Genomic DNA, 12,471 nt, shown 5'->3' with positions numbered 1-12,471 from the left:
ATGTATTTAATGGAGATGTGATGTAGCAGTAGCCCTCCTTAGCTCAGCTTTCACTCAGTCTGATCAGGTTTGGTTAGAAACCGGTTGGTGATGATGCCTGAGTTAACAGCCTGCCAATATGTAGGTTTCATGCATGATACTACAATTGCGTATATATATTATTATCAGTTAATTTATTTTAATTTTCTTTAGGTTTAATGCCATATATGTGGTTTCCCCTAGCAATTGCCTGTGGTGTTCCCTTAACAGTTTCAATGAAAGAGGTACTTATTTTTGCCTTTGTTGAGCATGAATGTCAAAGCTTAATACACCATTTAATACAATATGTAATCTGGTAATGTTAATAGAAAATGAGAAGTGAATTGTGTGTCTCTGCAACATGTGAACATATGGTCTCCTGTAAAAGGGTGTAACCCTGCAGATCTGTTTAAATCTGCCAGATGACCATTATTGTTAAAGGGATGCCTTTAAAGCCTTTCCCTTCTTTCTTTTTTTATATAAAAATGTTTGCATTGGCTCACAAATATTTGAAATTGGATCAAAAAAGTTGACTGGTAGCTGTGTAGTGAGGATGCTGAAGATTAAGCCCAGTCTTGAAGTGCTCTGCTGGGGTCTGTTGAGAGGCAGCAGCTGGCCCAGGATGCAGATCGATCAGAGGATGTATTGACAGAAATCTGTTCATCTCTCTTGTGTTTTGGGTGACATTGGGTTAAGACAGTCAAGGGGAGATGGCTGTTATCTTGAACAAGGGGAGACTATGCATGAGAAAAGAGACACAACAAAAGGGAGGGGTGGGTTTTTGTCTGTTGTGTTTGATAGGGGATTAACCAAACTGAAGTTTGCAGGCATGGTGTGGAGAGACCCTTTTTTAACATTCAGGTTTTAGTCTTATGTCTTGGTCGTGATAGTTGTCTGATTTCTAAATTAACAAGGGACTCTTCTACACCAATCGATAATGAAACAAGTGGTGTTTTCTTTCAAACTGTTGCATTTTCCCTTTCTGAATCAACAGCTGTTGTTGCACACGACTCTGCTCTACAATTCTAATCCTGTCCCGATTGCATGAATGCGGTTGCATTTAATGATGTCAGTGTACAGAGGGCTTAGTCTTTCAGACAACTAATCCTGGCCGTTAACTGTGCTGAAAATGAATAAAACACAACAAATAATATGGATATGTTTATGACAGATATTTTGGCTCTAAAAAACAACAACAACCAATGTGTCATTTGTCCCCAAAATATTGTTTGTTCCAGCTTCCCCATGGTAAAGTCTGCTGCTTTAACTTTTATGTCATTGCATATTCAAAATCTTTTGGTTTTGGATGTTGATCAAACAAAACGAGACATTTGAAGATGTCCAATTGGCACTCGGATTAATGTTTCCCTATTGTTTCCCTATTTTCTGACAATCTAAATATCAGTTGATTGGCAAATTAAACTTTACCCACAAGTCTAAGCAAACCCAAGGTCAATTAGGAAGCAGGAAAGTTTAGGGGAAGCCCACAAACGTTTCTCTATCGGTAAACCATACCTTTACCGGAAATGGATTACAACAAATCTGTAAGTTATAGTTACATCACAAGGCATGAGGTTTATTTTTGAGCAATCCTGGATAAGTTGCTCAGTAACCCTTGAGGACATATGATTAATGTTGTAAGGCATGTGTCACTGCCTGAAAAGATGCAGGGGTGATCACACCGTAGCTAAATCAGAAGAATGCACCTCAGCCTGGTGATCTAAACGTGATGAGCTCATGTGAACAACGGCACATTGGACGAAAATGGACACAGTTTTGCGGAAATAAAAAGGGAGCAAACGAGAAGCAGCCTTAGGGCCTTTCCAGGTCTGATGTTTGAGGCTAAAGTAGTCCAGACCTTGAGGGAACAAGTAACTGAACCTTTACTTAAGATCATTGTCTGGCCCCTCACCCATCTCATTCCTTCAACCCCATGCATGAAGACAAAACAGACGCATCCTAAAGACATACGAGGAGGAGGAGGGGATTTTTTGGATATCTCTCTGCCCATACCACACCCAAGGTCACATATCCGCCTGCCTCCACCTTCAACTAAAGTATCTTTAATACTGCTATTACAGCTGTGTCTTTGAGGTATCTGCAGCTGCATTGGAAGGCCACATAGAAATAGCATAGATGGTGAGAGATCCCCCTCACCATCTGTCCCCTGGGCTGAAAGACCTTGTGGCCTCCGTATGTAGGACTCATTAACAAAGCCTCTTCGGGGTCAGCTGGCCACTGTCACATGATTTGAGTAGGATTGATTTTCTTTTACAACAGTGATGACAGCTTGAGTGGAGGCCTGCTGATCCATTAAGATACAGAATTTCAGGAATGCTGGTATTTCGGCCATTTTAGACACAATTCGCTCATGGTGAGTTGGTCTGTTTTTGTAGTTATGTATCGGAAGGCGTGGTTGCTTGATGGAAAATATTTTGGTTCCTGCTCTCTGACCTCTCTTGAGCCCAATTGTCCCTGACAGGAGAGTCATGATTGGCTGCCGTCACAATAGGCAGACGAAGCCGCTGGTATGTGTTTTCAGACTGCTAAAATAAACATAACAGCAGCAGCTTGGACCTGTGTTGGCAAACAGAGGGGCATGAATGAACGCCATGGAGGTAGGGCTGTGCAATTAATCGTATTTTAATCGCGATTACGATTATGGCTTGCGACGATTATGAAAACGGCATAATTGACAAAATACGATTATTTTGCTGGGTGTGCTTTCGCCCCTCCCTAAAAGCCCACTCGGCCATGTGGGAGTGACATGTGTTGTGAGTGTTCAGCGCGAGCGAAGATGTCAGAACAAGAGCAGCAACTCGTTAAAAAGAAGGGTAAAACTATTTGCAAGTACTTTGCCATTACAATTTAAAAAAAAAAAATCAAAACCTTTATTTATCCAGGTAAAATCCCATTGAGATCAATGATCTCTTTTTCAAGGGAGACCTGCAGATACATTTCACATCGCTAAAGATATGTGCCCAGTTAGCACTGTTAGCAACCAGGGCTTTAAGCAACTTGTCAACACGTTGGACAAGCGTTACGCGATGCCTTCTCGGTATTATTTCAGCAGGTCTGCGCTGCCTGCACTATATGACAAATGCCGTGGGGAAGTTGAGAGAGATGTGGCTTCAGCTGACTACTTTGCTACCACAACAGACCTATGGTCTAACCCAGGGGTGCCCAACCAGTCGATCGCGAGATGTGTCTAAAAATAGAACAACAATATTCTGTTTTATCGTTAATGTCCTGTAACATAATCTTCCTGTGCCAGAATAATGCACTTGAACGCATCAAAGCTTTGTGATTGGCCGGCGTCACCCCATGTGTCGGGGCGTGGCTGAGGGTCTTCAGTACAGGTGGCAATATTGTCACCTGCATGTGCTCATCTCTGAAACCAGACCATGTGAACAGACTGGTATTTCTTGCAACAAATCTTTAAGAGATGACATGAGCAGCCCTACCAGCATTTGCCATCGTGGCCTAAACATTTTTATTTGGTCTTAAATTGTAGTTCAACATTTATTTCCTGTTACTTCTGGACCATGACGGTTGGCCAGCCTTCAACGTTTAACTGAGTGGAATATGTTGAATATGTTTTACCAAAATGTTGGCTATATGTTAAGGAGTTTTCAGTAGGTTGTGACAGTGCACTGCATCATATTTGATTTAATTTATTTTTGGTCTAATTTATTTTTATTTATCATATTAATAATATATGTTTAGTATGGTTTTGGATGTGCGCTCTAACATATTTGTTGTTCTTGTTTATTGGTAAAATATTATTTGTTTTAAAGTTCAATAAATGGTCTGAATAATCGTCAAAATAATCGTGATATCAATTATTGACCCAAATAATCGTGATTATGATTTTTGCCATAATCGCACAGCCCTACATGGAGGTGTGGGTTTTATGGTGGCGGAGTGGTGATGCTTTATTGTTTGGAGGCTTTGACATGTTTCCTGTGATGAGGTAATGGCCAATGCAGAAAACTATTCTCTTAAAATGGAACCCATTCCCTTTCAAGATGCTGTTGCAGCCTTATTAATGCAAGTTGATTGATAGGAAAAAACTGTTGACCCTCATATGTATTTTTTATTTTCATATAAAGCTTTCATTGGATTTTGAGAGGTTGGAGCAATGTAAACATTGGGCGTATTGTTGACAGCAGGACAATGTTATCTGTAGCAGGACTTTTCACTTTCCACAGCTCCATATGTTTCCCACACTGTTGCCACACAACCAAATGTTGTCAACAGAACAGTCATAGTAAAAGCAAATACAATGTTTGTTTAGCAGCCCATAAAGTCAGCTATAAAGTTGGAAAACATGTCCGCAGTTGTGCCGTGCGCATTACAGTTCTTCCTTATTTGTATATGATCTCAGCAGTGCCCTGTACTACGAATCCAGTTCAATATACCCTGTATATGTTTGAGTTATCTGGCTTAACTAACCCTAAAGGCCCTGACACACCAAGCTGATTTTGGCCGTTGATAGATGTCTGGCCGTCGATGAGCGTCCTGTCGCCCTACTCAGATTGGTGTGTCCCGCACCGTGTCTTTTCGGCCGTTCCGACACCTTCCGCCCCCGATTGAACATGGTGAATCGGTAGCGGAGGCTGTCGGCAAAATAAATCACTCTGATTGGCTGAGAAATTACAGCCAAAAGTTTTATTTACAAGTATTAAAAGTAAGCATAGTACACCAAACCAAGTGAGACCTGTCTGTCCTCCGTATCTACGCACACACATACACTGTACCACACGCACCTAGACACTGTACCACACGCTCCTAAAGCATATAATATATATCAGGATACAGCCGTTGTGTATTTTATTATGTGAAGCACTAAATGGTTTTAGAAAAAATATCGACTCTTTGTTTGATATCTACTAAACTAAATCATACAAATAAAGAAAGTAATGTAGGCCTGTTATACTGAGTGATATATATTTTACACACTGCTCTGCTTTCTGCACAGACCTCACAGCTGTTCTCACTGGAAACTAGGGCTGCTCAATTAATCATATTTTAATCGCAATTACGATTTTGGCTTGCAACAATTATGAAAACAACATAATCGAAATTATTTTAATTAATTTTGTATTTATTAACCTTTTTGTATTGGTTTTTCAGTTGAATTATAGTTCAGGGTAATCAACTGTTAAAAACATACTGTTCACATATTTTTTTTTTTTAATAAATGGATGTTTTCAAAGTAAATGGATAATCGTTTTTTAATAATCGTGATATCAATTATTGACCCAAATAATCGAGATTATGAATTTGCCATAATCGAGCAGCCCTACTGGAAACATCGCATCGCGATGAAAGCAGTTAATACAATAATATCCAGGGGATGCATGCAGAGCCGTCATTGGCTGAGATTAGGGCTGTCAAGTTAACGCAAAAAAATTAACGCCACTAATTATTTTAACGCGATTAACGCATGTGTATTTTTTTTCCTCGGCCGTCCCGTAGTTTCAGAGCGCATCGAGTTTAAAATACCATCTGCTGACAGCACCGCTCCTGCCGCCCGCTTGTGGCAGACCACACTTCCACGCTCACCGGCAGGCACCGACTGGCCATCGGGAGGACCGGGAGGGTGTGTGTAATGTGGCCCGAGCGAGAGAGAGACCTTACGTGCTTGTTGTTGTTAGCATCTGGTGCTAGCTAGCTGCGCTAACGGATATAAGGAGCTGTTTAAATGAAAACAGGAAGCCAGACAGCGGGACATTGTACGAAAAGTCAGCACACTCATGATTGCAGCGTCCAGGCAGCTCCCGTTCGAGCATATGCCTTGAGTTGCACATAGCTCACACACACACACACACACACACACACACACACACACACACACACCATTTGTATTGAATGAGAGAGGTTCCAGGTTGTTGTGTTTAATATTCATGAGAATATTTGTCATTGTTCAAATGATAATAAACATCAGCATAAAGCATATTTGTCCACTCATATGTCGATAAGAGTATTAAAAACTTAAAAAATATTCCTCTAAGGTACATTTAGAACAGATAAAAAATGTGCGATTAACTATGGACAATCATGCGATTAAATATTTTAATCGACTGACAGCCCTAGCTGAGATAAGTCCAGCCGTGCGCCACGACTCTTTTAAACATCTCTGTTGCCGGAAATACATCCACAGAGGATCCGCGGATTGGCCCGGAGGACCCATCAGTGTATCCTCAATTATAGCTCCTCCAGAGAGCCTCCTCGGTCCTCGAAGTGCATTTAGAGAAATTAGATGTCCATCAACATGGCGGGCCATTTCTGGGTCACTACCGGAGGAGTCGAGGAGGGGAAATTAGTGAAATGAGAAAGGGCTCTAGAGTGACGTTGAACCTGCGACCTGTAACCTTTAACCATAGACTGTATATATATATAAGCCTTTAACCTATGAACCTGTATTTGTATGCTACCAAACCTTAAACCTAAGAACTTGAAGCCTGTTTCCTACTCCTATTGTGGCAGGTTACAATATAATCTCGGATTATAATTACTGATGCATGGAATGTGGTAGCAGCAGTACTTTAAGGTTGCCAGCCACAATGCTTAAATAGTTTCTTTCTGCTTCAGAGAGTTGAAGTTTGTACAGTGGGGCAAAAAAGTATTTAGTCAGCCACCAATTGTGCAAGTTCTCCCACTTAAAAGATGAGGGAGGCCTGTAATTTTCATCCTAGGTACACTTCAACTATGAGAGACAGACTGGGGGGAAAGAATCCAGGAAATCACATTGTAGGATTTGTAATGAATGAATTGGTAAATTCCTCAGTAAAATAAGTATTTGGTCACCTACAAACAAACAATATTTCTGGCTCTCACAGACCTGTAACTTCTTCTTTAAGAGCCTCCTCTGTCCTCCACTTGTTAACTGTATTAATGGCACCTGTTTGAACTCGTTATCAGTATAAAAGACACCTGTCCACAACCTCAAACAGTCACACTCCAAACTCCACTATGGCCAAGACCAAAGAGCTGTCACAGGACACCAGAAACAAAATTGTAGACCTGCACCAGGCTGGGAAGACTGCATCTGCAATAGGTAAGCAGCTTGGTGTGAAAAAATCAACTGTGGGAGCAATTATTAGAAAATGGAAGACATACAAGACCACTGATAATCTCCCTCGATCTGGGGCTCCACGCAAGATCTCACCCCGTGGGGTCAAAATGATCACAAGAACGGTGAGCAAAAATCCCAGAACCACACGGGGGGACCTAGTCAATGACCTGCAGAGAGCTGGGACCAAAGTAACAAAGGCGATCATCAGTAACACACTACGCCGCCAGGGACTCAATTCCTGCAGTGCCAGACGTGTCCCCCTGCTTAAGCCAGTACATGTCCAGGCCCGTCTGAAGTTTGCTAGAGAGCATTTAGATGATCCAGAAGAGGATTGGGAGAATGTCATATGGTCAGATGAAACCAAAATAGAACTTTTTGGTAAAAACTCAACTAGACGTGTTTGGAGGAGAAAGAATGCTGAGTTGCATCCAAAGAACACCATACCTACTGTGAAACATGGGGGTGGAAACATCATGCTTTGGGGCTGTTTTTCTGCAAAGGGACCAGGACGACTGATCCGTGTAAGGTAAAGAATGAATGGGGCCATGTATCGTGAGATTTTGAGTGACAACCTCCTTCCATCAGCAAGGGCATTGAAGATGAAACGTGGCTGGGTCTTTCAGCATGACAATGATCCCAAACACACTGCCCGTGCAACGAAGGAGTGGCTTCGTAAGAAGCATTTCAAGGTCCTGGAGTGGCCTAGCCAGTCTCCAGATCTCAACCCCATAGAAAATCTTTGGAGGGAGTTGAAAGTCCGTGTTGCCCAGCGACAGCCCCAAAACATCACTGCTCTAGAGGAGATCTGCATGGAGGAATGGGCCAAAATACCAGCAACAGTGTGTGAAAACCCTGTGAAGACTTACAGAAAACGTCTGACCTCTGTCATTGCCAACAAAGGGTATATAACGAAGTATTGAGATGAACTTTTGTTATTGACCAAATACTTATTTTCCACCATAATTTGCAAATAAATTCTTTAAAAATCAGACAATGTGATTTTCTGGATTTTCTTTTTCTCATTTTGTCAATCATAGTTGAAGTGTACCTAGGATGAAAATTACAGGCCTCGTCTTTTTAAGTGGGAGAACTTGCACAATTGGTGGCAGACTAAATACTTTTAGCTTGGCTACATCTGTCACAAGTTGGGTCCACCTCCTTATATATTTTAGAGAGCCTGAGCTTAGTAAAGTGTGTGCAATGCACTACTTTGCACGGAATCAGTCCATGTCTAGCACAAATAGAAGATTTATGTACATTAGCAAGGGCTTTTTCCCAAAGTTCTTCAGAAATCTCCTCCCCAATATCTATTTCCCAAAGAGATTTAATGGAGTTCAGGGTAACTAAACGAAGAGAATAAATCTGAGTGTAAATACACGTCATCATTCCCTTCAGAGTAGGTAACGGCCTAAGGAGTGTGTCTAGAGGCGAATCAGCTGGGTGATTAGGAAACTGAGGAAATATATTATTAACAAAACTGCGAATTTGTAGATACCTGAAGAAATGTTGGCTAGGTAGTGCAAATGTATCAGATAGCTGTTGGAAAGAAGCAAATGTGTTGTGAATATAAAGGTCTTTGAATGTTTTAATGCCTTGGTTAGACCAAATAGTAAATGCGCTATCTACTAAGGATGGAGGAAAAACATGGTTTGCAGTTAAAGGGGCTAATGTAGAGTATGTTTGGAGATCAAAGAAACGTCTGAACTGATTCCAAATTTTCAAGGATCCTTTGACAATTACATTTTTAGTGTAAGCGGAGGAGGGGGTCTTAAAAGAGATACTGGAACTACAGGAAGCAGCCTCCATTTCAAGCCAAACAGGCAGAGTGCTGTGAGTCAGACTGCAGCCAGGACTGTATTATTCTCAGATTTGTAGCCCAATAATAGAACTTCAAATTCGGCAGAGCAAGTCCACCTTGCCCTTTGGTCTCTGTAAAAATTGCGTATCCTCGGGGCAAGGCAAGTTTATTTATATAGCACTTTTCAACGCAAGGCAATTCAAAGTGCTTTACAAAAAATGAAAGACATTAAGCATTACAAAATAAAAGCTAATAAAATAAACATTAAAAGGAAAAATACATGGATAAAAGTTACAGTGCAGTCTAAAATATGAATAGTTCAATTAAAAGCAGCGACAAAAAGAAAAGTCTTCAGCCTGGATTTAAAGTAGTCAGAGTTGCAGCGGACCTGCAGGTTTCTGGGAGTTTGTTCCAGATATTTGGAGCATAATAACTGAACGCTGCTTTACCATGTTTAGTTCTGACTCTGGGGACAGAAAGCTGACCAGTCCCTGAAGACCTGAGAGATCTGGATGGTTCATAATTTAGCAGGAGGTCAGTAATGTACTTTGGGCCTAAACCAGTCAGTGCTTTATAAACCAGCAGCAATATTTTGAAATCTATTCTTTGACACACAGGAAGCCAGTGTAAAGACTTCAGAACTGGAGTGATGTGATCCACTTTCTTAGTGTCAGTGAGGACTCGAGCAGCGGCGTTCTGAATCAGCTGCAGCTTTCTAATAGATTTTTTTAGTGAGACCTGTGAAGACACCATTGCAGTAGTCGAGTCTACTGAAGATAAAAGCATGGACAAGTTTTTCCAAATCCTGCTGTGACATTAGTCTTTTAATCCTAGATATGTTCTTTAGGTGATAGTAGGCTGATTTAGTAACTGTTTTAATGTGACTGTTGAAACTCAGGTCAGAGTCCATGACTACACCTAGATTTCTGGCTTTATCTGTTGTTTTGAACATTGCAGACTGAAGCACAGCGCTAACTTTTAAACGTTCTGCCTTGGCTCCAAAAACCATTACCTCAGTTTTATCTTTGTTTAATTGGAGAAAGTTCTGACACATCCAGTCATTGATTTGTTCAATGCACTTACTCGGTGTTTGAATTGGAGCATAGTCTCCTGGTGAAATTGTTACGTAAATTTGTGTGTCATCTGCATAGCTATGGTAACTTATTTTGTTGTTCTTCATTATCTTACAGTATGTGACACTGTAAGTGTTTCACGGCCAGATACGGCTCAAGAAGCTAACTCGGATAAGGCAATATATGATACATTATGATGTGATATGAATGATAATGGGACACATCGAGGTCTGCACTCACAGTGTCGCGGACTGTAGTAGGCTACATAATGTTACTTTGATCCGGTTACTTATGTTGTGGCAGATATTTAAGTAAGCTTTCTTAACGCTAATGTTATAATAGTCAGATTGCTCTGAAGATGGGAGGTGATATTCTATTAATTGCTACGGAGCAGGTTTGGTGTTCAGCACTAGTTACCATGGAGATCTACCGCGGTAAGAAGTGAACCAGCGTCGTAGGACTGGAAACCCAGAGTTATCCGGCTTCGTAGTACAGGGCACTGGTCAGTCACCATCACAATATTTACACAAAAGTATTTTATGTCTCGTAACCAAAACACACGAAACCTCCCCAAGAAGACCTGCTGCCAACATCACTCAGGTGTGAGTCTTCTGTGAACTAAAAGCTATCGGCTGTCAGCCACACATTGGCGTGACTCTCGCAATTAGGGGAGTAATGCTGTCATTTTTTTATCGGTCATAAGGTATCTTCTCCAAAGAGTGTGTCTAGTTTTCCTAAAGTTAAAAAAAGGAAATCTTACCCTGATATTATGATTCTTGTCCTTATATCAGTTATGTCAATACATGTACTTGTCATTTCAACACATTCTAAGACATGTTAGTCAATAGTTGACAACAAACTATTTAGTTCCTAGTCATTTGATTCTCTGAAAATAGTGACATAATGAATCTGTTTTTGTCACATGAATTAGATACATGCTACAAAGAGGCCTCGCCATTATAAAAACGAACTTTAGTTATCATAGTTGTACTAAATTAAAGCTGGAAGTAGATTGTCAAAATACCTAGTCAGCAACTACTTGTCTTTCCAAAGCATACATTTAGTTTTTGTCTTGTTGTATACAGTATGTACCTTGTACTGAAGTTATCCCCTGTAACAGCCATAATAGATGCGTGCCTGTCTCATATAGAGTACAGCAGCTAACCAGCTCCTCCTCTCTCCTCACAGTGACAGTGTGTGAGCCCCCCGCCATGTCTGAAGCCGTGACGGAGCCTCACAGAGCGGGCGGCTTCCTGGAGTCCTCCTGCGCAGCCTCCCTCGACGGCATTGTGGATACAGCAAAGTACGTCCACATCTTGACACTACCTGATCATGAGCTTAGGTTCTCTGACTTGGTGTTAGAAGAAAATAGAAAGAAGAAAGAGAAAAAGAAAAAGGGGTCATGTGGTGAACAAAAATGGGAAGAAGAGGAAACCGATTCTGCTTTATTCATTATTTTTCATAATTGAATGATGTTTATCTTTGCTCTAAAAATTATTCAGTGAAAAAGTTCAAAATGTTAATGTCAGCTTTTGCTCAGCTGCTCGCAGAAATATGTGATGGTGTGAAGGTGCTCCCATGTAAAGGATGAATGAGGAGGTTTGACATGCTTTCATGATAGCTCGTTGTTCTCTATTTGCACAAGCATTCTTGCCTTTCACTAAGATTTTAAATGCAGATGAGATCTGATTACACCACCCCGGATGGAGCTCCAGCTCTCAATAGTAATGCACATAATGTTAGTTATTGTGCAGTCTCCTTGTGTGTAGGATTACTGTAATCACGGTGGTTTTACCGCTTTTGAAGCTTTAATGTAATGCAATAGAGATATCATTTTACTTTGAGAATATTATTGTGACCTGAAGGTTAAATATATATTTTCAGTTTGTGTTTGGAGCCACAGATGCTTGCCTCAGAGCAGGTTTCGATTTCTGCCTCTGGATTTCCCCCAGGGTATGACAATCAGCTCTCCCTCTGTGCTAAGTGGCTAACATATTTTCCTTTCCCTGTCCTCAGTGAGTCTTCAGGGGAAGAGTCCGCAGGGGAAAGGGAAGAGGAGATTGGTGCACATGATGAAGCCGCCAGCAGCACCAAGACGACAGAGGTCCCTGCTGGACGGACGTCAAACACACAAACAGGTGAGGGCTAATGAGTGAAGCTTAAATGTGTTTACTCTTCATCCCTCTATGAACTGAGGGTGGTGCAGCCAAATGCAGTTTGTTAAGCTATACACGGATAAATAATTTACTATTTTCTAGTTTGGCTTCAGTCACTGTGTTGGCTCTAGTTGCTGAAGTCAGCATGTGTGGATGTGTTTTCTCCTGACCTTTTATCCTCAGGAAGTGAGCCAAATCAAAGTGAGCGAACTGCACATTCTTTGGCACAACAAACTTCACTTCCCTTTTCCTGTCCAGTTTTTCATTGTTAGCACTTTGACATTCCTTTCTGTCTAAGTCACTGAGGGAACATCCTGGCACTAGTTCCTTTTATTCCATGACATT

The 12,471-nt window shown here is 41.1% G+C and overlaps 1 protein-coding gene across 1 annotated transcript in view; it reads left to right on the top strand.

The window, feature by feature from the left end:
* Positions 1 to 12,471, top strand: part of acsbg2 (acyl-CoA synthetase bubblegum family member 2) — a 34,735-nt gene that overhangs the window by 5,475 nt on the left and 16,789 nt on the right. Inside the window, exons 2-3 of the mRNA XM_034081067.2 lie at positions 11,159 to 11,273; positions 11,987 to 12,108. Coding sequence (XP_033936958.1) covers positions 11,159 to 11,273; positions 11,987 to 12,108 — 237 coding nt within the window. The remainder of the gene's footprint in view (positions 1 to 11,158; positions 11,274 to 11,986; positions 12,109 to 12,471) is intronic.

This window comes from Pseudochaenichthys georgianus, chromosome 4 (assembly GCF_902827115.2).
Source record: "Pseudochaenichthys georgianus chromosome 4, fPseGeo1.2, whole genome shotgun sequence".
Taxonomy (NCBI): domain Eukaryota; kingdom Metazoa; phylum Chordata; class Actinopteri; order Perciformes; family Channichthyidae; genus Pseudochaenichthys; species Pseudochaenichthys georgianus.
The sequence above is the reverse complement of the archived record's forward strand: the minus strand, read 5'-3'. Positions and strand labels throughout refer to the sequence as shown.